General features: G+C 36.3%; 1 protein-coding gene across 3 annotated transcripts; it reads right to left on the bottom strand.

The window, feature by feature from the left end:
* Positions 1–23530, bottom strand: LOC138692211 (piggyBac transposable element-derived protein 4-like). Of its 3 annotated transcripts, XM_069815311.1 has the most exons (5): positions 23295–23529; positions 23187–23206; positions 15565–15675; positions 15409–15482; positions 1–2227 (listed from the first exon to the last, which is right to left on the bottom strand). In XM_069815311.1, exons 3-5 carry the CDS (start codon positions 15664–15666, stop codon positions 391–393), a joined length of 2013 nt encoding a protein of 670 aa, XP_069671412.1. In that variant the 5' UTR covers positions 15667–15675; positions 23187–23206; positions 23295–23529; the 3' UTR covers positions 1–390. The 3 variants fall into 3 exon arrangements, with proteins under 3 accessions (XP_069671412.1, XP_069671413.1, XP_069671411.1); XM_069815312.1 differs by lacking the exon at positions 23187–23206 and having other exon boundaries at positions 23295–23530; XM_069815310.1 differs by having other exon boundaries at positions 2–2227; positions 23187–23528.
* Between the last annotated feature and the right edge of the window lie 2206 nt (positions 23531–25736).

Here is a 25736-nt window from a genome sequence, read left to right as displayed (position 1 = left end):
AAAACCGGGATCGAACCCGCAACCTTGGGCATAGAAGGCAATGTTATGGTAAATATATATGAAAATAAAATAGAATTATTTATTTAACATAGTTTTTATTATTTTATAGCACGTGAAAATTAAAAATAAATGATATAATATAAAATATATTGGCCTATATTCTTTATGCTTAGATGTGTACAGCAGTAGACAGCCAATCACGAGCCGTTTCAACACGTGCATTTGTTGACATCAGGCTTTACTTGAGTTAGATGGATAATAATAGGTCTCCAGTAATATTAAGAAAGGAATAAAAAAGAAGAGACATTACTTTTGAAGTGTTCCTTGTACAAAGACTAATAAGAATGTTCTTTTGATATTCCCTTCTTAACTATGCGACATTTGAGTGCCTCAGTAGTGGCCCTGTGTGTGGTATTCCCTGAAGCAGGGTGTCACACACAATGCCACGCTGCACTTGTCACACATGTAATGCGTCTCGCGATACTGTCTGGATCTCTGAACCGTATGGCTGCACACATAGCACGGTCGGAGATCATTCCTACCCGGCACATACAACGGAAAGTGTCTCCCGCTAAGCCTGGTGGTTTTGGACCTTTTAGCCCTATCAGGCAAAGTTTTATTATGCTGTTCCAGTAACTGACGAGCGGCCTCCATTTGGAAGTCCACAAAACACATATCACGTCCGTCTTTGAGTCGGTACAACTGATACGCATTTTCTAGACAAAGATCCACCAACAGGAAACACACCTGCTTGTACCACTTTCCCTCACAAACACACGACAATCCACTCAGTAACAGCTCCTTGTGATCTGTCACGGTCGTGTTTTTACTGTAGTCTAATATGCATGCTGGTGTTTCGGATGCCTTGGGGGTGCTGTGGAATGTGGACAGCATGTAGATGTCCCGCCAAGCCAGAGCCATCATGCTGTCGCTGTGTTTTGTGTCTGCTTCTCCCTTCAAAAGTTTCCTTCTGAATTTCGGCATTCCCTCACACGCTTCGTGGACTCTCCCACAAACATTTGTACTATTACAAGCCAAATGGTGTGCAAGAGCAGGTGTGATGTACAAGTTCTTAACATAGAGGTTATACCCATGATGCAGGTAAGGTTTCATTAACGTAGTAACAATACTTCCTGTCTCTCCCATATCGTCTCTGCACCTAGCCTGGGCTTTCCCTTTGGTGTGGGGGAAAAAGTCAAGAATGTATCCTGTCTCCACATCACAAAGCACAAATAATCTCATTTTAAAACGACGTCCGATCACTGTGTTCGATGGCTGAGACTCCAATCTCCATCGCTCCCTTATTAAGAGATTCCTAGAGGGTTGGAATGCATCCCGGAACTTGTCCCGGACTATTGATAACACTTTCTCGATTCTTAACAGTCTGTCTTTGGATTTCTGCTCATCACCATACAGTCTGAGCACTGATATGAGAAAACAGAACCTGCTCTGAGACATGATTTTTGGGAAGACAGGCGAGGACAGCAGCAGATCTGTGGACCAGTACTCATGCACCGATATCTTCTTATTCCTCACCATCAGCATACACATCGCTAGGAACGTATACATCTCGTCCACATCAGTCTCTTTCCACTTTATTAATGACTGATTATTTACATCGGTTGCAAGCTTTTTATTGTGGTAGCTGTTCATCTCTCCTACTATTAACTCTAACAATTCATCACACAGAAACATTTTCACGAAGTCCACAATCTCCATCTCCTCGTCCAGAGTCTTCTGAATGCCTGTGTGTTTGTTCTTGAATACGATGTCCTTTGGCTCGAAATGTCCATCTGCCCACTCGAACGACTGTCCCAGTTCCCTGCCTCTCTTCCTCTTGCTCACAACCTCCAGTTCGTCCTCACTGTCGTCGTCATCACTCTCATCTGTTTCCTCGTCTTCGTAGTACACTTGGTCACTCTCCGTACTCTCCTCCTCGTCTTCAGCCTCCTCTTCGCTCCCGTTGTAGGCTCTCCTTTCCTCCGTGTCCCAGTCTCTTATCGTGTTGTGGATCTCTCGCTTTGAGATGCTCCTCTTGCTGGGTTTGTAGACAGGAGTGGTGTTACCCACATCAAACACATTACGTCTGACAGTCTTGTTCCATGATGTGATATCTTGTCTGTCATCGCCCGACAGCACATCAAATGCAGAGTCCTCATCCTGCATGTCTTCAGTACACAGATTCACCTCTTCAGGCTTGAGAGCATCTCTTGCTACAGCAGTATGCCTGCAGAACATAAGAACAAACACATCACAAGTTAATGTGTGCATCTGTCTTCTGCAAACAGCTGTTTATTCGCTCATGCAAGTTGCATAAACAGGCTTGTGAGAGTATCTTTGTCCAAATAAACTGTACAACCGACACCTCTGGTGAGAACTGTATTAATTCCATGGTTCATACACAGAAGCACTTATCTCCAGATGGAGCCTTAGTATATCTCATTTCTCATGCTTGATTTCTCGTCACTTATTAGCCAGTCTTTCTAAAGATATGATCACAAGTATGATTGTATGTTTTTGTGAGGCTGCAAGGAAAAGAAATGATAGTATGCATTCTAGCTCATTCTGGTGGCAATATTATTTTTAGTGAATTGAAGGTTATTGTTAGATTTGTATTGGGGTATAATTGAATCGCACTTTTTAGGAACTAAGTCAAAATTTGCGATTTTTATTTTAACTCATGAAATGATTAACACTTTCAATGCGCACTAACTGGCAGAGAAACACATTTAGTCAAACCTCTCCCTGTATCTTTAACATCAAGTTGATATTTATATATGGCGCTGGTAAACTGGTATTTATTCATAAAATACGTTTCTTTTGCTCTCCAGAAAAGTAGCATATTTTGACTTAGTTCCATTCTAAAAAGTGCGATTTAATTAGGTACGATAATATGATAAAGAAAAATTAATCAAACTTGCTCATAATTATTCCTTCCTCTATGATTACATGCACAAAGTATATTGTAATAATTGGAACTTTATGCACTAATAAACCAGAAAATATGAATGCATCTATGCACTAAAATGTATTGAAATATACGCTAATTGAAGTATACGCAGTAAGAAAAAAACGCTTGAGGTTTATGGGTAGTTTGATAATACAGTGAAACTTCTCCAGATGACCACCCTTTTAACTGGCACCAAGCACAGCTGCTTAACTGTCTTGTCCTATCTTTCGAAAAAAACAGATATAGATTCGAATACTCATGGAACATAAAATTTGTGTGAACTTCCTAATGTGGCAACACTGATGACCCAGGCTGTACCAACGTGGCAGATTTAAACATATATATATATTTTTTTTTGTCCAGCAAAAATGCCATTTCGATATTTCCGACTAATTGAGTGCCAGTTTCGAGGAATTTTAAGAAATTTTACTGTATCTGGTAAACCAACCATTGGTGAGAAAAGCAGGTCTTAGTGCATAACAAATTTTATATATACATACAAATGGCTTTTAGAGAATCAGAAATTTCATTACTGCCTGCCAATGGTCCCTATCCTGAGCAAGATTAAGCCATTCCCTCAGTCCCCAGCACAATATCTTACCTCCCTCAAATTTATTTTAGTCACATTTCGAGGCTTATTTTGGGGTTTTGTGACAAGCTGTTTTTTACAGTGGTGGGTTGTTAGTCCTTCGCTCAACCTGAAGTTGGAGGACACTCCTTATCAATTGTGCACGACTGCTTATTCAATATATTCGTCACTAACCTCCATATCTGGAGGCCGTCTTCTCTATCTACAACTTGAGGATGTTCCATGAGGTGGTGATAGCAATCCACAATACATGGGCATAACAAATTTCATATTTTGATATATTACAGACGTGGACAAATTATTAGCAAAATTGAAGATTTTTATTATATATTTTTACAAAATATGATTCTTCAATTTAGACTACAGTTGACATTTTTGTGTATTTCCAAATAATTAGACAAATTGAAGATTTCTATTGTGTATTTTTCAAAATTTAACTCTTCAATTTGGACTGCATTTCATATTTTTGCATATTTACAAATTATTAGCAAAACTGAAGGTTTTTATTGTATATTTTTACAAAATTCGATTCTTCAATTTGGACTACAGTTGACATTTTGGATATTTCCAAATTATTAGCAAAACTGAAGATTTTTGTTTTATATTTTTACAAAATTTGTCTCTTCACTGCAGTTGACATTTTTGCTAATTTACAAATTATTAGCAAAATAGAAGATTTTTATTATATATTTTTACAAAACTTGACTCTTCAATTTAAACTACAGTTGACATTTTTGCATATTTCTCTCTACTGTAATGATGGAAATATGCAGAATTGTCAAATGTAGTCTAAATTGAAAAGTCAAATTTTGTAAACAGAATTGTCATAAAAATCGTCAATTTTGTAAATAATTTGTCCACGTCTGTATTTCAAAAAATTGTAGCTGATATAGTGACGTACATATGGGTACGTTAACAGAAAACCACAATTCGAGTCACACAGAGTTTGGTTTCTGGTCCGTCGTCGTGTTTTTTATAACAGCTTGAAGGCCAGCTCATGCAAGACTGAGATCTGATCATCTACCCTTTATGGATATAAAGGGAAAAATTGGGACGGTGTCGGGTGTATTCCTGGGTAGCTCAGTCGGCAGAGCATTCATGCACTAAGTGAAGGGTCCCGGGATCAATACCCGGCCCTGGAACAATTTTTCCCTTGAAATTATTCGTTGTAATACTAAGTCAAAATCATCCAGATTAATACGAATCAGAGAACCTAATAGTCTGCAGCTATTTGGCTGCGATGTTGAAGCCCTCCATGTTGCCATGATAACTGCCACTGGTTTCTTCCTTCACAGTCGAGTTTCATAATGAATTCAAAATCACAGCACAGATGGGCGCTGTCAAGAGGTTAACACAGATTCTTTCATGTACGAGATCTGATCAAAAAGTTTTAAGATAGTTTTAATATAAAAACAATGGGGATACTTAGAGCATAACTAGTGCTTGTCTCCTTCAAAGTATTCGCCCCTGATATAATACAGATCTGCCAGCGTCCCTGACACATTTCAAAGCACTTTTGAAAGCCACTTTCCTGGAGACTGTTTAGTTCCCTTGTCACATTCTGTTTAATGGCAGAAATGTCATCGAACCTATGCCCTTTGAGTTTCACTTTCAGTCGGGGAAACAAGACAAAGTCTGCAGGAACCAAATCTGGATCCAGAAACAAAGGCTCAATCCTCACAATGGAAGTCACCAATTTCTCTTCGGCGCAAGAAAGCGAGACAAGTGAAGTCAAATGTCAAAACAATGCTGATTGTTTTCTTTGACATTAGAGGTATGGTATACTATGAATCTGTTCCCAGGGGCCAGACAATTAACCATTACATCTACAAAGAAGTTTTAATACATTTACGCTAGAAAGTGTGAAGAAAGCATCCCGAATTGTTTCAGAATCAGAGTTGGATCTTCCACCATGACAATGCACTGGCCCATTGTGCCTTCTCCATCCAAGAACATCTGGCCTAAAAAAATCTCTGGATTGCTCCATCCTCCCTATTCTCTAGATTTGGCTCCCACAGACTTTTTCTTGTTTCTCTGGCTAAACATGAAACTCAAAGGGTGTTGGTGTGATGACAGTCCTACCATTAAACAGAATGCGACAAGGGAACTGCAGTTTCCAGGAAAGTGACTTTCAAAAGCGCTTTCTTCTGTTTTTATCACTTTCCTATCACTTGTTTCTTTGTTTGCCAACATTTAAAACTGCACATTTTTTACAGTTCTATAAAACATGCTTTCCGATCGTCATTTGTTTACCGTATAGTCAACTGAAAATGGTGGCTCCGTTCAAACGTTTTGGTGAAGCTAACATTAGTGAAATAGAATTTTAGTGAGTCAATTAATATTTTATCCATGACCATAACGAAAAACATGCCTTTACTAAATACTTTTGCGTTTGTAAAGTAGGCTTTTATTCAACATTACTTTATTTCACTAGTGAGATAAAGACTTTACCTCACAGTTTGAACTTTATCTCACAGTTCATTAGTATTTTCCTAGTACCCGGGTACACACGTATACTTTTCCATTGAACTATTACTCAAGAAGTTAATATATTAGTTACTAGATGTCACTACCTCTACTTCTTTATTACCATTTCTTATATATAATAAATTCTACATACACTCAATCTCCTTCTCTTTTCTCTATCGGCTACGTCGTAATTTGTACATTACATCCATATCTAATATGCATCTTTTTAAAATTTTGTAATAATTTACCTTTTGGGATACGAGGAGACTTGAACCTACGAAATTGGGTTTATAGGATTTTAAAACAACACGCGTTAGCTAACTGAGCTAAACAGACACGATGATTAATTAAGTTTTAATATTCCTCTTAAGTTTACAGAAGTAAAATGTGAAATTATTTTAATCACATTAGGCCCGTGAACACTTCTAAATAATCCACGAAACTTCAAAAAGACGAAAATACACGTTTAAAGTGAAAAAATATATATTAAAATTATATAATTAATTTTAATTTGTTATTTATCCAATGCCTTAGATACCATTCTTTACTCATCATGGCCTCCTACATCATGACCTGCCTAGTACATGTATTGATTCTAAAATCCATGCCATCGTATGTGATTACATGAGGACTTATTTTCAACATATTTTCTTTTATAAAACATAATTTTTCGTTATGGTCATGGATAAAATTACGTATGGTACTTGTGAGCGTAATCTTTATTGCACTCGTGTAATAAAGATGCACTTACCTCACAAGTACCATAAATAACTACGGGTATTATTGTATTGGAGTACTTTATTTCTTCTACATATATTTTCTTCTAATCGTGTAATGGTCAATTAAATCTCTGGGTAAATCAAAACCTCTAGTGAAATTACTGCTGATAAAAACAAGAATAATTTTCAAGAAGTATAAAACCAATGTTGAGATCATGAAATTGCTGTGACGATAATGGATACTTCATGATAGTGGGCTCTGATTTCACAGAACCGAAACTGAATGTAGGCTATTTAAACACCTGTGAGAATGAAGTTACGTGGATTGTAAATGTTCATTTCAACAAGAGGAACTTTAACCACCAACGAGTTTTACTGCACAACCAAGTGAGGAAGTAACTCATGATCGCTCTGCTTACGAGTTTAACCACCATTAAGGAATTTGGGGAAAGAAATGTTTACATAACATCCTATTTATATCATTGGTGTGCAAACTGCATAAAATTTGTTGCCTAATTAAAAGGAAGCATGTCCTACTGACATTATTTAACGTGGCGCATTACAGTGGGCACCTGTTTCGTGAAAATATCTGTTAACCATTATTTTTTCTTGTCTACGCGCATCTTGCGCCTTCATGGGAGAATGCAAATGCATTCTGCAGCTTATCATTATTGGAGAAATAAATAGGGTGTATGTACGTGAAGGACCACAAATTCTATCAGAAAATGCAGGCTCTAAATTTCTAACATTTTATAAGAAAAATAACTCACAATTTGACAAAAATTACAAGATACCACAACAAGACTTATTAGAACTTGAATATCTGATAGAACTATAACAAAGGGTAACCATAACATTGTTATGGTCTCTCTGACATCTTCAATATTTTTCCTGCATGTAATAAACACTTATTTCTGAAAAGTAAACTACTCTCAGAGATGTAGAATTGCTTATTTTAATACAGTTAATTTTTTATTTGTCCTATATAATATATATTAAAATTTAAATAATGTTTTGTGACCTAATTTTTCTATTTTGAAAGAAATGGGCATTATTGTAGTCTACTTTTTGCATTAATGCATGTTAAATCTACAAAATTTCTGAATTCTGTCTCTAATGGTTGTGAAGTTATGAAATAATATGTGTAAAATTTTCAAATTTTGAAAAATTTAATTTATAGTAATAAGTGAATTCTAAAAAATATTATTAGTAACCTTTTCTATACTTTTATCAGATATTTGAGTTCTAATAAGTTTTGTTGTGGTACCTTGTAATTCTTGTCCAATTGTGAATTCATTTTCTTATAAAATTTTACAAATTTAGAGCCTGCATTTTCTGATAATATTTGTGGTCGTTCACGTACATATACCCTTAACTTATACATTCCATACATGAAGGTGAAGGAAGTTTAAAAATGGTTAGAAAATTAAAATGGTATGAATGTAAATATTGTTATACAATATGTAATTAGTAATTAGTACATTTAAAGAAAAATAAAAAAAAATGAATTTAATAAACATAATGACTTTATGACAATTGGCTGCAAAAGGGTATCTGTCGGATACAGGAGGGAGAGCCATTAATCCTACCCATTGAAGGCTTTAAGGAACCAACCTGGACAAATACCCAATGTCCCATCCCTACCTTCCCGTGGTGCAGCTGTTAGTAAGCACAATTTTACAAACTGAACTAAAGGGAGGGGCTACTCATCAAGTAGCACTGGTCAGCTTGATGAGTTAATAACTGAATTTGGTATTAAATTTCCTCTATTTAATACCTAATTCCCTCTTTACCCTTTCCTATCCAGTCCTCTGACTGAACTCTTACTTTCTTTGACACTGACGGCATTAGAGCATTCGAGGCCTAGGAGTTCATTTCACTTTCCTTCCTCCTCTTTCTACTTTTCTGTTCCTAGTGATGACCTGCTGTGGCACTAAAATCGTCCTCCAGTGGCTTAAGGAAGGAAAGCTGGTGATCAACAAGATCTCCCAACTAGGTCCAGTGGACCCGGCGACCAACAGCAGGTGTGGTCCTCCAGACATTCTGGGGGTTGTGTGTGGATGAAGTAGCCACCAAAACATTAAAATATGGTGTTCACTTAAATCGGCTACAATTTGCCATTTTCACTTGTCTATAGCTGCATTTAGATTGACAACAGGCCATGATTGTTTGGCCAAACATCTGCATAGAATTGGAATATATCAGTCCCCTAACTGCCCATTATGCAACTCAAACAAAGAAATGGATTCGGAACACCTCAAACTCTGTGCTTCAGTGGCTGACCGCGATAATATCTTTGAAAAATATTAGAGTGCAAGAGGTCAAATGACTTTATTGTCAAACGCCTGGCATTAGAAAACAACAACAACAACTTTATGACAATCATTATTTTACATTATTTTCGTATATCATATTATTCATCATCCTCTTATCGTGTCCTCCTTTCGGAAGGTTCATTCCAAATATCCCTCCATTCATCTCTGTCTTTCCAAGCTTTTTTTCCTGTTTATTTCATCCCACTTGTATTCCCGTTCTTGTAAGTTTTTCTGAATTTGATCTAGCCATCTTTCGCATGGTCTTCCCATTGGTCGTCTTCCTTTCACTTTTAAATGTAATATTCCCTTTGGCAGCCTTTCCCTTTCCATTCTGTTAAGGTGCCCAAAGCATTGTAATCTCTTATTTTCTAATTGTGTTATTAATTTTTCAACCTTCAGGGCTTCCCTGAATATATGACAGTGAAACCTCTTTAAGCCAACCACCAGAAATTGCACATAAAAATGGTCGTCTAGAGGGGTGATCTTCTTAAGGAGGTATCAACAATTTAGATTTGTACAGTATTTAAATTTAGCATATACCCTAATTAAGGATTTAAAGCTCAACCTTTTCAGATTTCTTAGGATTCATAAGAGACTAAAAATTCAAGTGTAACTTATCATACACAATGAATCGTACATTTAATAGTGATATTCTATAATACTGTATAATGAAACAAAAAGTAGGCTGCAGTACTACAGTAAAATTAGAAATATAAATTACTTTGCATACCAAGTTAATCATTTTTCATGGTGTATTTCAAAATGAATGTTTGTACTAAATTTTTCAAACGTATATCGATGATAATGTTTTCATATTCTTTTTCCACTTCAATGATTAAATGATAAAACATTTTATTTTCTAATTCAAAAGCTAGAGACCTGTGCATTGCAATACTGCCAAGAGCATCTTTAATTGCCCTTTTAAATTAAGTTTCTCAGGTAGGCCAAGAACTTGTTAGGGTACTGTATTGTCAAAATTCATACATATTATTTTTTTGTATGTAGAGAGCTCATAGCTGTAGCAACTCAACCAAATATAAATATTTTGAAAAAAGAAAATTATTTGGGGGCCCGAATTTGAAAAAAATATACCCCATGTAGGATTTTACTAAAACCGATATATCTAAACCATCTTTCCTAAACCTTTTGTCAGAAGTGATATTGTAAATTGTCAGACAGACTTACTGTATCTTTTGACATGCAATTAGGAAAATAACTTAGCAGTAACCTTGAACAGTGAACCTGGCTTTATTGTTCCTTGCTGGTGCTGAAATGCCATTATTATTAACATTCTAAAGATGACACAATACAACTACCTGAGAGGATGGATAGAATGACTGGAAGCGGCCTGCGGGCAGGGCGAGAGTGAAGCATCTGGTTTTTTTATTCTAAGAATACTGTATAGGAATAATACTACAGTATTTCCAATTTTATTTTAATTCTGGTCGCCTTAAAAGGGGAAAAACCATTTGTTTTGCGGTCAAAATCCACGGTCGTTGGTTGGGGAAAGGGTGGTTGTCTTAAAGAGGGACAAAATACATTGGTCTTATGAGAATAATATTCCATGCCAAATAATAGTGGTCAGGAATAGGGGTGTCTGTCTTAAGAGGGATTCTACTGAACTATGAATTAAAGCCATCATGTTTGAGAAAAAATCGCTGTACAGACAAAAGAGAATAGCTACACTTGTTTGTATTAACTTTAAATCTCGAGAGGGCAAGCAGAGCATTGTCAATCAGATTTCTTCTAATGCTTGTAGAAGCGATAAGAATTGAGGAAAAGTGACTGTACAGTCCTTCAAGAAATACAGTCACTCTATCATTCTTATACAACAATACACCATTCTAATAAGAAAGTAATATAGTCAGCAGTGGCGGCTGGTGAAGTTTGGGTCTAGGTGTTGCACTTTCTGTGATGAGAGGGGTAGAATTAGTTACCTTTATCAGTACATGGTCATGAACATTTTAATCCAATGCTGGTACTTAAATGATTGATATCAGTAATGTCCGTTCTTGTCCACGACTGTTTCCCATCAAACAAAATACACGGAAAACAAAACAGTGCGTTTTTCACTTCACAACCACAAAGCCAGTCATGATTATTGTAAATTTCCTTTCTAAAAATTCTCTTGAGCTGTCTTTTCCGTGTAGTAACTGTCTGGACAATATTTACATCAGGCAATGGTCTACCAAGTTCTTTAATTTTTTATTTTTCTTCGTCAGAAAGTACAGAGAAGTTCTTGTTTTGCAAACTATTTACAGAATTCATAATGGTAAACGCACGTATATCACAAACTTGAAGAAAACATCACTGCACTATAAAAATTGTGATAACTACCACAATTCATATAATACTCATTAAGCTCCAGAAAAGTTCCTGTTTTTTAAACAACTTACAAAATTCATAACGTTATATGCCTACGTACCTATGTCACAAACTTATCGGAAATATCACATCCAATAAAAAAAATTGTATTATGCAGCACAATTCACATAAAACTACTTAATCCAACAAAAACTAAATATTTAAGAGAGGATTAAATGACTTTCACACGATTATAAAATGACTGGACCACGTGCTCACCTAGCTACACGTTGGTCAGGAAACAGGAAGTCAGGAAGTGAGAAACCACGTGAGAATCAAAGACTCGGAAAAAAATCTGAAAATTTCGTCTCAAGTCACGAGTCATCCAGCGACTGTGTCCGTTCGGAATGGCCACTTCTGCAATTTACAGGCAAATACAAGAACTAATTGCTTCTGGTTGTTTCAAGAGCTGTGCCGCGACCAGCTGTGTTAACTGCTGGGATAGGGAACTCTGAACTGAGCCTACCTTCAATACCAGCCGCTACACGAATCTGGCTGTTGCTTCAGCCACACAACGACCACTTCTGAAGTATTCACAATTTGATGAATTTTATAAATGCTGATTATTTTATACTCGAATTCTTGAATGATCTATAAATAAAAATACGTATATATTTCAATTCGATGAGAAGGAAACGTAAAATCTGTTTAGTTATTCAATATATACAATATTTTAATGTGCGGGAAAAACTTGGTTGTTGTGCAACGCTGCAACATGATCAGCAGCCACCACTGATAGACAAAAAGTAAAAATGTTCTTATAAAACATTACATAGTCAAACTTCTCTTTATGGGCACCTCTTTAAGGGGAGAGGATGGTATTTTTTGGTGGAAAATGTGTAAATTTAAAAAAAAAAAAATTCTTTAAAATACTCTGTGATGTGTGGAATACATAGCATAGCATTTTGTGGGTATTTGTGCACTTGTTGGGTGCTGAGACGGCATTTTTAAACTTCCTGCGCTATGAATTTTTAAATCACATACCCCCTTTGATCGGTTTCCAGTAACTTCGTTTTTTTCTTACATTGCCAAACAAAAACGGATATAATTTCTGAACTATTAAAGATACATGCACGAAATTTAGAACACACATTATTTAGACTATTAGGAAACTTTTCTCTGGATTTCATTTTAAAAATACGTCCGTTTGTTTCCAAAAAATATTTAAAAAGTGTCATAAAATTTTAATTGCTTATTTTACAAATGTAGGGACTAATATCAAAATTCTGTTACAGACAGATTGTAGAACATGCTTTTGCAAGTACATTGCAAAAAACTGTTTGAATCTATCTTTAAAAATGGTTTAGATATATCGGTTTTAGTAAAATCCTACATGTGGTATATTTTTTTTCAAATTTGGGCCCCCAAATAATTTTCTTTTTTCAAAATATTTATATTTGGTTGAGTTGCTACAGCTATGAGCTCTCTACATACAAAAAAAAATAATATTATAAACCAAATAGGAAAAAAAGTTAAAAAAAAAATACCATCCTCTCCCCTTAAAGTAGATAAAGTCAACATATATGCCTAACTTGGAGTCACGCCAATAAAGGGAAACACTGTGGGAGAGTTTGGTCCAGTGCTGTGGATTGAATTCGGCTTAGCTCAGTGGTCAGAGCGCTTGGTACGTAGAACCAAGGACCCGGGTTCGATTCCCGGTGCTTGAGCGAATTTTTCTCCTCAAATATTAATTGTCACTATAACAGATATTATTCTGTTGGACCAATTAATAATATCTTTAGTAAAAACAGTCACTTTACTAACAGGATGGTCTAGGTTCATTTATTTGATAGCCAACTGATCTTAGACTCAGAATACAAACACGTTCACAGCGAGTCCCAGCAAAGCACTAGACGTGCACTTGGCACAATCACCATGATGCTTGGACATTCACCCTTACCCAGATTTCATTCACAGTGACTTCAACCTCAGCTCTACCTATCACTCGCTCTAGAAACTAAACCAATACTTTACAGAATTTCTATAATATCCCACATTGTTGGCGGACGTCATTATCACCTGTTTTCAGATACAAAGCTATGTTCTGAAGTTTTGGCACTTTCAGCCTTTTCCATTTAAATGGCTCAATTGTTTGTATGCATCTGAATTCTGACTAGTGAAGTCTATATCTAGGTGGCGATGTATGCAATGAAGAGGGAAAGGAACTGAACACCCTACCCCATTATCTCCTGGGTTAGTTGCCTCATAAGTGGTATCTTCTTGGTATCATTTGTGAGGTTCAGACCTGTCTTCGGACAGTTGACTGAACAACAACAAAGCATTATTTCATTTAACAAATTTGTGTTATTTCAAGGGTTACAGAGAGGGTTTGGAATTGAACGAGTTACATCAGCTGCTTGTCTATGCGGATGACGTGAATATGTTAGGAGAAAATCCACAAACGATTAGGGAAAACACGGAAATTTTACTGCAAGCAAGTAAAGAACTAGGTTTGGAAGTAAATCCCGAAAAGACAAAGTATATGATTATGTCTCGTGACGAGAATATTGTACAAAATGGAAATATCAAAATTGGAAATTTATCTTTTCAAGAGGTGGAGAAGTTCAAATATCTTGGAGCAACAGTAACAAATATAAATGATACTCGGGAGGAAATTAAACGCAGAATAAATATGAGAAATGCCTGTTATTATTCGGTTGAGAAGCTTTTATCATCCAGTCTGCTGTCAAAAAATCCGAAAGTTAGAATTTATAAAACAGTTATATTACAGTTGTTCTGTATGGTTGTGAAACTTGGACTCTCACTTTGAGAGAGGAACAGAGATTAAGGTTGTTTGAGAATAAGGTGCTTAGGAAAATATTTGGGGCTAAGAGGGATGAAGTTACACGAGAATAGAGAAAGTTACACAACACAGAACTGCACGCATTGTATTCTTCACCTGACATAATTAGGAACATTAAATCCAGACGTTTGAGATGGGCAGGGCATGTAGCACGTATGGGCGAATCCAGAAACGCATATAGAGTGTTAGTTGGGAGGCCGGAGGGAAAAAGACCTCTAGGAAGGCCAAGACGTAGATGGGAAGATAATATTAAAATGGATTTGAGGGAGGTGGGATATGATGATAGAGAATGGATTAATCTTGCTCAGGATAGGGACCAAAGGTGGGCTTATGTGAGGGCGGCAATGAACCTCCGGATTCATTAAAAGCCAGTAAGTAAGTAAGTGTTATTTCAAAGTTATGTTTCCTTACTGAAATGCTCAAATACTTCCTACCCTGCTTTTTGTGCTACCTGAAATAAAAACAAAATGGTAACCTTTTAGGAAGGTTGTTTTGAGTATCAGGCATTAAAAGGTGATGAAATTGTAGTACAACAACCTCGGGCCCTCACGACTGATCGAGTAAACACCTCAATAAATTCTTGATTGCATGTGCTTGAGGAAATCAGTTCCTGGCTGCCTTCTCCACAATCGAAGACTAATCTTTTGGCGAATCCTTGGACCTCACCTCATCATTGTAGAAAATTATTAAATTGTAAAATTTTTACTTGTTCCACATCTTGAAGCTTCATTGCTCATGTAAGATCTATGGAATATAATAAATGAATGAATGAATGAATGAGAACAAAAAATGTTCAGTGTCTGATAGCCCGTGCGAAAATTGGTGTTTACAATTACCCCCCTCTCAAAGAGGCAGATGTGAACAGGTGGGGTAAATGTAAACTAGCAATTAAAAGATGAAAAATGTCAACCTTATTATTTTAAACCCATTTTTAGGGGAGAGAAAGATCTAAAAATAACACAATGTTTCTTTGTCAGGCTTACTGTTACTGAGGGTTGTGTAATGTTGAAATATATTTGAAATCAGTGAAAAGTGTTTACAATTACCCTGGTCTACCCTATAAGAAGTGTTGAAAACGGAATTACCGAGAAAAAAATTTAGATTCATTTTATACAATATCAAAATATTAGTTCTTTATATCTCGCGTATTGAAGAGTAAAAAGCTAGAAATTATTCACTCTTACTCCAGCCGTACTGACCTGACTTCGGCAACTATCTCACAGTCATCGTCCTCGCACTCCTGCTTGATCACCAAGTCTATCAGCGGCTCCTTCTGAAAGAACAAGAAACACTTCAATGGGAAGCTCGCTCCGCATGAATCCTCTGTCAACCACAGTGTCTGGTCCGAGGTTTACCTTCACTCCCAGTGCAGGGGCGTGCACCATCTCCAACTCAAGCTCCACCTCATCTTCTTGGAGCCCGTCTGATGAATCGGACTCCACCTTCACCAAGTCCATTGTTGCAGCCTGGAAGTTACAAGAAACCCATATGTAGTGACAGATACACTTGATATTTATGAAAACAGATGCATGACAAATGTCAAACTGCATGTACAGGGCTCCTAAAAAAGACCTCTCCGGTTTCGAACACATGTAATTTACGTTCTATGAATCTGAGGTGCATGAAAATAGCACCAATGGAAAGAGGAACTCAAAAAGATTAGTTATGGCAACATTGTTTTCCTGTAAGTACAATGGATGAAAGTCCCGCACCTTGGCGTCGCGGTCTAAGGCATCCCGCCTAGGATGAAAGAGTAATGGAATGGAGAAAAATTCTCTCCGGCGCCGGGACTTGAACCCGGGTTTTCAGCTCTACATGCTGATGCTTCATCCACTAAGCCACACCGGATACAACCCCGGCGTCGAACAGAATTGTCTCTGATTGAGTTCCAACTCTTGGGTTCCCTCTAGTGGCCGCCCTCTGCACTTCGTCATAGATGTCTATGAACATAGGACCGAAGTCCACACATGTGTCCATTACTCTTTCATCGTATGATGACGCAGAATATCTGCATGGAAATATCATATGTACTTCGGTACATTGAAATAATATATGATATGCGTAAATCACGAAGTGATTTAAGACGGCGCTTATTCCGTCGGATTCCAGCCAACTAGTCACTCATAACGAGTGCACCTCAGCACATGTGTGGACTTCGGTCCTATGTTCATAGACATCTATGACGTAGTGCAGAGGGCGGCCACTAGAGGGAACCCAAGAGTTGGAACTCAATCAGAGACAATTCTGTTCGACGCCGGGGTTGTATCTGGTGTGGCTTAGTGGATAAAGCATCAGCACGTAGAGCTGAAAACCCGGGTTCAAGTCCCGGCGCCGGAGAGAATTTTTCTCCATTCCATTACTCTTTCATCGTATGATGACGCAGAATATCTGCATGGAAATATCATATGTACTTCGGTACATTGAAATAATAAATCCCGCCTAGGACTCGCGTTATGGAATGCGCGCTAGTTCGATTCCTCATGGGGGAAGAAATTTTCTTATGAAATTTCAGCCAGTGTATGGGACCGGTGCCCACCCAGCATCGTGATGCACTTGGGGAGCTACGATAGGTAGCGAAATCCGGTTGCGAATACCAGCTATAACGGTTGGGTGGATCATCGTGCTAACTACACTATACCTCCATTCTGGTTGGATGATCCTCCACCTCTGCTCCGGCATGTTGGCGTGAGGCCAGCAGCCGGCAGGTCGGTCTAGGCCCTTCACTGGCTGTAGCACCACGGATTATTTATTATTATTATTATTATTATTATTATTATTATTATTATTATTATTATTACAATGGATGAAATACTCAAACAAATAGAAGCTGAAGCAATCAAAGCCAGTCTGGAAATTAACAATGATAAAACTAAATACATGTATAATATGAATAATGACAATATTAATAAGATTAATTTAAATGATACTAATTTTGATAGAGTTTCCTGTTTTAAGTATCAGGGTTCCACAGTGAAAGACAATAATGATGTTATGACTGATATAAAAGAGAAGATTGCAGCTGGGAATCGAGATCTTTGGGCATTGAATAAAACTATGAAGTCCAGGTGTATCTCAAGAAAAGCTAAAATAAGAATATATAAAACTATTATAAACCAATAGTAGTATATGGAAGTGAAACCTGGACTCTATCTGAAAGGGCAATAAAGATCTTAAATGCCTGGGAAAGGAAAGTATTACGAAAAATCTTTGGGCCTACTTATGAGCAAGGGTTTTGGCGAATTAGAACAAATGCTGAGTTATAATAATAATAATAATAATAATAATAATAATAATAATAATAATAATAATAATAATAAAAATAATAATAATAATGATTTATTTTAGCTGGCAGAGTTAAGGCCGTAAGGCCTTCTCTTCCACTCAACCAGCAAAAAGTGTATATACATATGCATGAACTTACAAAGAATTTAACAATTTGATTTAGATGAGAGTTAGGCCTACATGTATACAAGAGTTATTTACGAATTAAACAACAAAATACTATGCACTATTAATTAAACACTGAAATAAACTGTGTAGCAGAATTAAACTAAAATACATAGAATGTTAATATATTTCAAATAATATTAGATAATAGAAAGAGATTATTATGAGACAATAAAAATACAGCACAATCAGGATGATGTCTAAAGAAAAAAGTAACAATGTAGTCAGTGATATTTTAAATCAGTATGATTGGAGTGAAATGCTAATAAGGTTATCTTTTAAGCTATTCTTAAAGGTGTTTGTTGTCTTGCAGCCCCTAATACTTTGTGACAAGGAATTCCATTGACGCGAGGTGGATATTGTAAAAGATAATGAATAACAAGATGTTCTATGAAGAGGTATACTTAGCGTGCCACAGATAAGTGATCTGGTATTTACGTCGTGGTTTGAGTATAGATAAGAGAAACGAGACGAAAGGTAATTTGGTGTTGAAGTGTGCACAATTCGAAAGAGTAAAGACAAAGTGTGTAAAGTTCTACTTTCTTTAAGTCGGAGCCACGAGAGACTTGCGAAGGACAATGATATGTGATCATATCGTCGGATGTTGCACACGTATCTGACGCACATATTCTGAGCTCGCTGTAACTTGACTGACAGTTCAGAACTTAGGTCACTTAACAAAACGTCACAATAATCGAAGTGCGGCATTACTAGGGTTTGTACTAGTTATATGAATTATATAAAGATATCAACATTGTTGTTGACATAAAACTCAGAAGGTTAGAGTGGCTGGGACACGTAACCAGATGGAGAACAATCGCACACCCAAAGCTCTACTAGATGCATTACTAGTAGGAAGAAGGAAAGTCGGACGACCTAAATTAAGATGGCTGGATGATGTTCAGGCTGACCTAACAAACGTTGGAATTAGAAGTTGGATAACACGAGCATTAGACAGGAGTGATTGGTCGGATGTTCTGAGGGAGGCTAAGGCTAAACTATAAGGGCAGTAATGCCAATGTTGATGATGAACATTGTTTTCCTAGTTGGTAACACTGTCTCATAATAGCTCATATAAACAAATTTGTGGCCGCAAAAGGGTATTTGTCGAATACAGGGGGGAGAGCCATTAATTCTTCCCATTGAAGGCTTTAAGGAACCAACCTGGACAAATACCCAATGTCCCATCCCTACGTTCCCGTGGTGCAGCTGTTAGTAAGCATAATTTTACAAGCTGAACTAAAGGGGGGGCTACTCATCAATTAGCACTGGTCAGCTTGATGAGTTAATGACCGAATTTTTCTCTTTTCAATACCTAATTCCCTCTTTACCCTTTCCTATCCAGTCCTCTGACTCAATTCTTACTTTCTTTGACCCCGATGGTATTAGAGCATTCGAGGCCTAGGGGTTCATTTCACTTTCCTTCCTACCCTTTCTACTTTTCTGTTCCTAGTGCTGACCTGTTATGGCACTAAAATCGTCCTTCAGTGGCTTAAGGAGGGAAAGCTTGTGATCAACAAGATCTCCCAACTAGGTCCAATGGACCCGTCGACCAACAGCAGGTGTGGTTCTCCAGACATTCTGGGGGTTGTGTATGGATGAAGTAGCCACCAAAACATTAAAATATGGTGTTCACTTAAATCGGCTACAAGTTACCATTTAACAAATATTGGAGTGCAAGAGGTCAAATGACTTTATTGTCAAATGCCTGGCATTAGAAAACAACAACAAATTTGTTCATTGTTGAGGCGAAATGGCTGCTAAAGAGGACAGAAAAGCTTGATTTTCATGTAAACCAGTCGATTATTAATGTGCAGGGAAAGGATTTATATGTAAATACATATTTACTTATAAAGCTAATATAATTTATATTTTGCATTATCTTTATGTTTCACAATGTGTAGGGTTGAAAAATCCTACTTTTATTTTCCATATTTTTCCATATTTTAGAGTTTAGTACATATTTTCGTTAATTTCCATATATTTTCCATATTTCATATAAAACAGTCCATATTATATTAGGTTTAACAATAAAACAAAACAAAATTCCATTAACTTTTAAAAATACATTTCAACAATAGAGATTTAAACACATGTTCAGTAATCCCTTTAACATCAGAGTTATTTGAAAATTAGCAGTCCTATCAACAATGGGAAAGTAAGTTACAAAACTGTATTAATTTAATTTAAAATTTTTAACAGACTTCAGTTGTGCAGCTCAACAGTTAAATGCCAGTCAGAGTACACATAGGTTCAGTTTTGTAAATCATACTATAAAGACGGTAAATATGCCAAAAGTACGTCATTCAGTCAATTTAAAATCAAAATTAACAAGTTACATTTCAGAATTTAAAGAAGATGGTTTATCAACTGACAATAAAATATTATTTTGTAATTTGTGTCAGTGTGCAGTATCATCTACACAAAAGTTCCTGGTGCAACAACACATTACAACTAGTAAACATCAGGCCAACAAACAACTAAATTCCAAGCAGAGACAATTGTTTTTAACACAACCAACAACATCGAATGTAAGATCTGAGTTTAACATCGACCTGTGCCGTTCTCTCATCTCTGCTGATATTCCTCTCTACAAACTAAAGAATAAGGTCTTCAGGGAATTCCTTGAAAAATATACTCAACATACAATCCCGGATGAGTCAACACTTAGGAAGACGTATGCTCCATCCATCTACGATGAGACAATACAGAAGATAAGAGATGAAATTAAAGATAGTTCAATTTGGGTTTCCATTGATGAGACTCCCGACAAAGAAGGTAGACTTGTTGGTAATGTAGTTATCGGTTTGTTAAGTGAACAATATTCTGAACGAATTCTTTTACATTGTGATGTTCTAGAAAAGTGCAATAACAAAACTATAGTTAAACTGTTCAACGAAGCTATGGGTATCCTGTGGCCAAAGGGTATTATGTACGATAATGTGTTATTCTTTATTAGCGATGCTGCCCCTTATATGGTCAAAGCTGGACAAGCATTATCTGTTGCATATCCTAAATTGACTCATTTTACTTGTGTGGCGCATGCATTTCATCGTGTGGCAGAAGTGGTCAGAGACAATTTCCCTAAAGTAGATTTGTTGATTTCATCAGTGAAAAAAGTATTTCTCAAAGCTCCCAGTAGAGTTAACGTGTTGAAAGAAATGTACCCTGAAATTCCATTGCCACCAAAGCCAATTTTAACTAGATGGGGTACATGGCTAGAAGCAGTTGAATATTATGCCGAACATACAGACTCTATTAACAATGTTCTCCTTGCATTGGACTCTGAAGATGCAGTCTCAATTGATACTGCGAAAACAGTTACCTGTGACATAAGTGTGAAGAATGACTTAGCTCACATTCAGCATACATTTTCATGCATCATAAAAACGCTCAAAAGTCTCCAAAATAGGCACCTTTCACTATCTGAAAGTTTTGAAATTATAAATAGTACTGTGGAACAACTGAATCGTGGTAGAGGTAAAGTTGCAGATGCAGTAAGAGCTAAGGTGGACACTGTACTTTCAAAAAACCCTGGATATGAAGAACTACAAAAGGTTGTTGCTGTGATGAGTGGTGAATCAACAGTGAAGATTAACTTGGACTTATCCCCAGCAGACATTGTGAAATTGAATTATGTACCAGTTACTTCTTGTGACGTCGAACGCTCTTTTAGTCAGTATAAATCTATCCTCAGAGACAATAGAAGAAGATTCACTTTTCAGCACTTGAAAGAAATGTTTGTAACCTATTGTTATGGTAACAGACAATAAAAATTGTGTTTTGTTGAAACTACATTGGAAGATAAGGTACGTCCATTATATTTTTTGTTTAGTTTGATTAAAATGTACCAATATTTAACGTACATAGTCATTTTTTTATAATTTTAAGTCCATATTTAATTCCATATTTTGGTAAAAATCCATATTTAATTCCATATTTTGGTAAAAATAACTACATATATATTTACATATTTCATATATTTTTAGTCCATATAAATCCGTTCCCTGTTAATGTGCAATGGCATTACCGGACAAAGTTTGGTGAAATCCACCCAGTGGGCCTACAATCCGTAAATGGTACACTGATTTTAAGGCAAGATTCTTCGCAAACATTTGCGGTTTCATCCGTACTGACTACAGTTGCTGCAAACCCTAAAACCAGGGGACAAAGAAATTTCTGCATAAGTATGCAGACTTCAATTGAAAACAATATCAATTTATTCGTTCCGTGGTGTTTTCTGACGAAGCCACTTTTCATCTTTCTGGTAAGGTGAACAGACATAACCTCAGAACCTGGAGGTCGGAAAAACCGCGTACCTACGTGGAACTTGACTATAGGCTTGATATGTGCTGTGTTACCAAGAAGGGACACAATGAACATCTTTCTTGAGTTTCTCTTTTCAGTGTTACTATTTTCATGCACCTCAGATTCATAGAACGTAAATTACATGTTTTCGAAACGGGAAAGGTCTTTTGTAGGAGCCCTGTACAATAGCCTATATTGTAAAATACAGTTGCCATTTACACTCACATTACTCCAATGAACTAAATTCTTTTTTCCTATTTTTTTTTTTAACTAATGGCGGATACATTCACCCATATAAGCCAGTTATGTAGACCAATTTACGAGGAGTCATTGCCATAGGAAACTTATTACCGATAAACAAAAGAAAGATAATTATTACCGAGAGTGTTTGCTCAGACGATAGCATTTTAGACTCGTATTTGGGAGGTCCCGCGTATAGTGTGGGGAGATATCGAAGATTGGCCATGAAAAGTAGCCCCACTGTCAGTGACAAGGTTAGGTTGGGTCTGATGAGGAGATAGGTGACAAATAGCTTCCATCAGTGATAAGTTTAGCTACAGGTAGGGTTTGGTGAGGAAATAAATTAGTGATAAGTACTTCGCGTAAAAATGACACAAGTAATTGTCAAGTCCATTATCCCTGTTCTCCTAATCTAACCTCCTTCCGAGGAAGGTACGTAATGTAACAAATTAACAAAAATATGTAATAATCAATACAAGTACGAAAAAGAAAAATTTTATATGCTCATAATGCGAGCTTATTATAGTGGTAATGTGGTTACCAGTTCGCAGTTTATGATTTCCATTCTGTTGCATGATCCTGAAAGACCTTCCACAAAACTTGGCCTATCAAACATGGCTCTCAGCGTTTAAAATTAATCACATTTTATAAATTTCTGCATGAATATTATACTGCAACTCAATTTAATTATCACTGGCATTACAAAATTTAAAAATGCTTTGTTATTCTGTACAACCACAACATAACCTATTTCTTTCTATAGGCTACATTACGTGAAAGCAACATGTATAAATATATATATATATATATATATATATATATATATATATATATATATATAAATTAACCTGCAATAATTACACATGTAATATTGCCTATATGTGAATTTTCGATCAAAACTTAATTCCACTTACGATCATACACAATGGAACACTGCTACTTCGACATTACGATATAGGCCTACGCAAATGTATACATTTACCTGCAACAATCAGTTGTCACCTGAGAAAAATTTTCACAGTATTATCATAGTGTTCTATGCTTCAAAATTCAATATATTATAAATATAATATTACATTTTGTAATTTACATTTCAAACATTCAACAGTGCTATTGTACACAACTGCGTCCCCAGTCCACCATATTGAATTGAACAAATTACCAACTTCCTCCAAAAATATATACACATGTAGAGCTGCCAACATGTCTATTCCATAGAACATGACAGGACCTTGAAGACTTGAACAGACCCTACAAATATGACATTTCTAATTAATTCCGTCATATTCTAAATAAAACTGTTTTGTTTTGCTAACCGGCAAATAGGCTGAATTATGAGGGACACTGCCCCCCCTCCCCCAAAACTTGTCTCAACTCTTTTTTTTTCTATTAACATTAAAAAATATTGAATGCAAAAGACTTTTCTTGCTTCGTTTATGATTAAGTTTCTGTTATTAAATTGACGAATTAATGTCTTCAGATCATGTGTCTAGACTATATTTATTTTAAATTTCTGAATGTATAAAAATTTCTTTATCTCGTTTGAGGAATGGAAGCAGTGTAACGTTTCTTTTGTAACAGCCTGTACTCCTGTGTTACAAGTCTGCAGCAACCATCTACTGAATTAGATGTTAGTGAAAGAAAAACATCATAGTCCCATGTTAAAGCAGTGGAAATTTTCAACCATAGTCCAAAGATTTTTTTGTGAAAACAGCCATTTTCCAGGAAGATGGTACGATGGAAGCATTTACAAATAACATCCCATTCATAAACAAAAGCAAGAAAAGTATTTTGAATTCAATATTTTGTAATGTTAATAGAAAAAAAAAAAAGGAATTCAGATAAATTTGGGGGGGGGGGCAGTGCTCCCACAAACCCTGTCCGGCCCAGTAATTTCTTGAATATGTGCTGCTTATGGCAAAAGCATCATGTAGGAGTGACTCATTCCGGTAAATTACTATGTACATCATAGCCAAGAATACTGGTACAGGCCTGTATTTTTTCACTCTTATTATGATATTTTGACAAGGTAAATTCCAAAGGCAAGATCTCAGGGTCCTGTTTACCCCCTCCCCTCTAAATCCACGCCTGCCGTAAGATATATTAATTAAAAGATAAGCATGTACATGTCGATATTATTTATCTTCATATAGAATAATTATTGGACATATATTGGGTGTCCCAGAAGTCCGTGTATTAAATTTAATGGATGGTAGAATAGGCCAAAACAATTTTTTTTGTCAGACAACTTTGAGTCGGGATTGCACTATTAGTCTGCTAGACGTTGTTAGAATCAGAAGTGCTGTTAGTTAGCTGCCCCTTACTTTCAGCCTGTCTGAATGGCAAAACCTACCAGCACCTCCTCAAGAAACCCTCCCCCTTTACCGGAGGAGGTTCCCTTAGAGGTAAGGAAATGCACGTTGTTGCAGCATGAATGCCATCTTGCACATTTCACACATAATGTCCCTGAGTTCCTGGACAATGTCTTTCCAGACATTTAGATTGGCTGTAGTTTCTTGGTCACCAAGATCTCCTGACCTCACCAGCCTAAGAGTTCTTCTTGTAAGATCACACGGATATATTAGTATACCGCACTTCTGTAAATGATGAGGAAGATATAACAAAACAGGATTTTGGCCACAGCGAACTCGATATGTGCTATCACTGGGATCTTTGAGAGTCTGACAGGTAATAGTTTGTCTCTGTGAGCTCTGAGTACATCCTTACATCCTCTAACAGTGCACAGGGTGAACAAACAGGCAACACCTCTAGCTAGCATGGTGACGTGCTTTATGTGATGCAGTGCTCTCAATTCTAATGCTGTCTGGTGAACTAAGGGCACAATAGCGACTCCAAGTTGTCTGACAAAAAAATTAAGGTACACGAGCCATAAGCCAAAGGGAAAGATGCGGCATGATATATTCTTCTGTACTACTAGAGACCCACCTTTTCTTTCTTTCTTTCTTTCAATATGGTTCCCTACTTTTTCTAGTGTTCGTAAATGATCTTGCTCCCTAATAAAGAGATGTAGGTCATCCCATATTATTTGCAGATGACACAAGTATAGTAATTACAGCCAATAACTCCAACACATTCCAATCTTCAACAGAGGAAATCTCTTCAAAATATGTGACTGGTTCTCAGTCAATAAATTTGTATTCAATTGTAACAAAACTAACATAATTGAATTTAAATCCTGCCCAAATTCAACTTCGCAAATTTCAAGTGCAATAATTAACAATAGGTCCCTAATAAAAACAACAATCACCAAATTTCTTGTCTTACAAATCGATAATGTGTTAAATTGGAATAATCATATTAAATAAATTACCCCCAAACTAAATTCAGCTATTTTTTGCTATTAGATCTATGCAAAAAAGAGTAAATATCAATACCTTAAAAACAATGTACTTCGCATACTTCCACTCGGTAATGAATTTTGGAATAATATTCTGGGGAAATTCTACAGATAGCAACAGTATATATATATATATATATATATATATATATATATATATATATATATATATAT

This window comes from Periplaneta americana, chromosome 16, assembly GCF_040183065.1.
Source record: "Periplaneta americana isolate PAMFEO1 chromosome 16, P.americana_PAMFEO1_priV1, whole genome shotgun sequence".
Lineage (NCBI taxonomy): Eukaryota > Metazoa > Arthropoda > Insecta > Blattodea > Blattidae > Periplaneta > Periplaneta americana.
The sequence above is the reverse complement of the archived record's forward strand: the minus strand, read 5'-3'. Positions and strand labels throughout refer to the sequence as shown.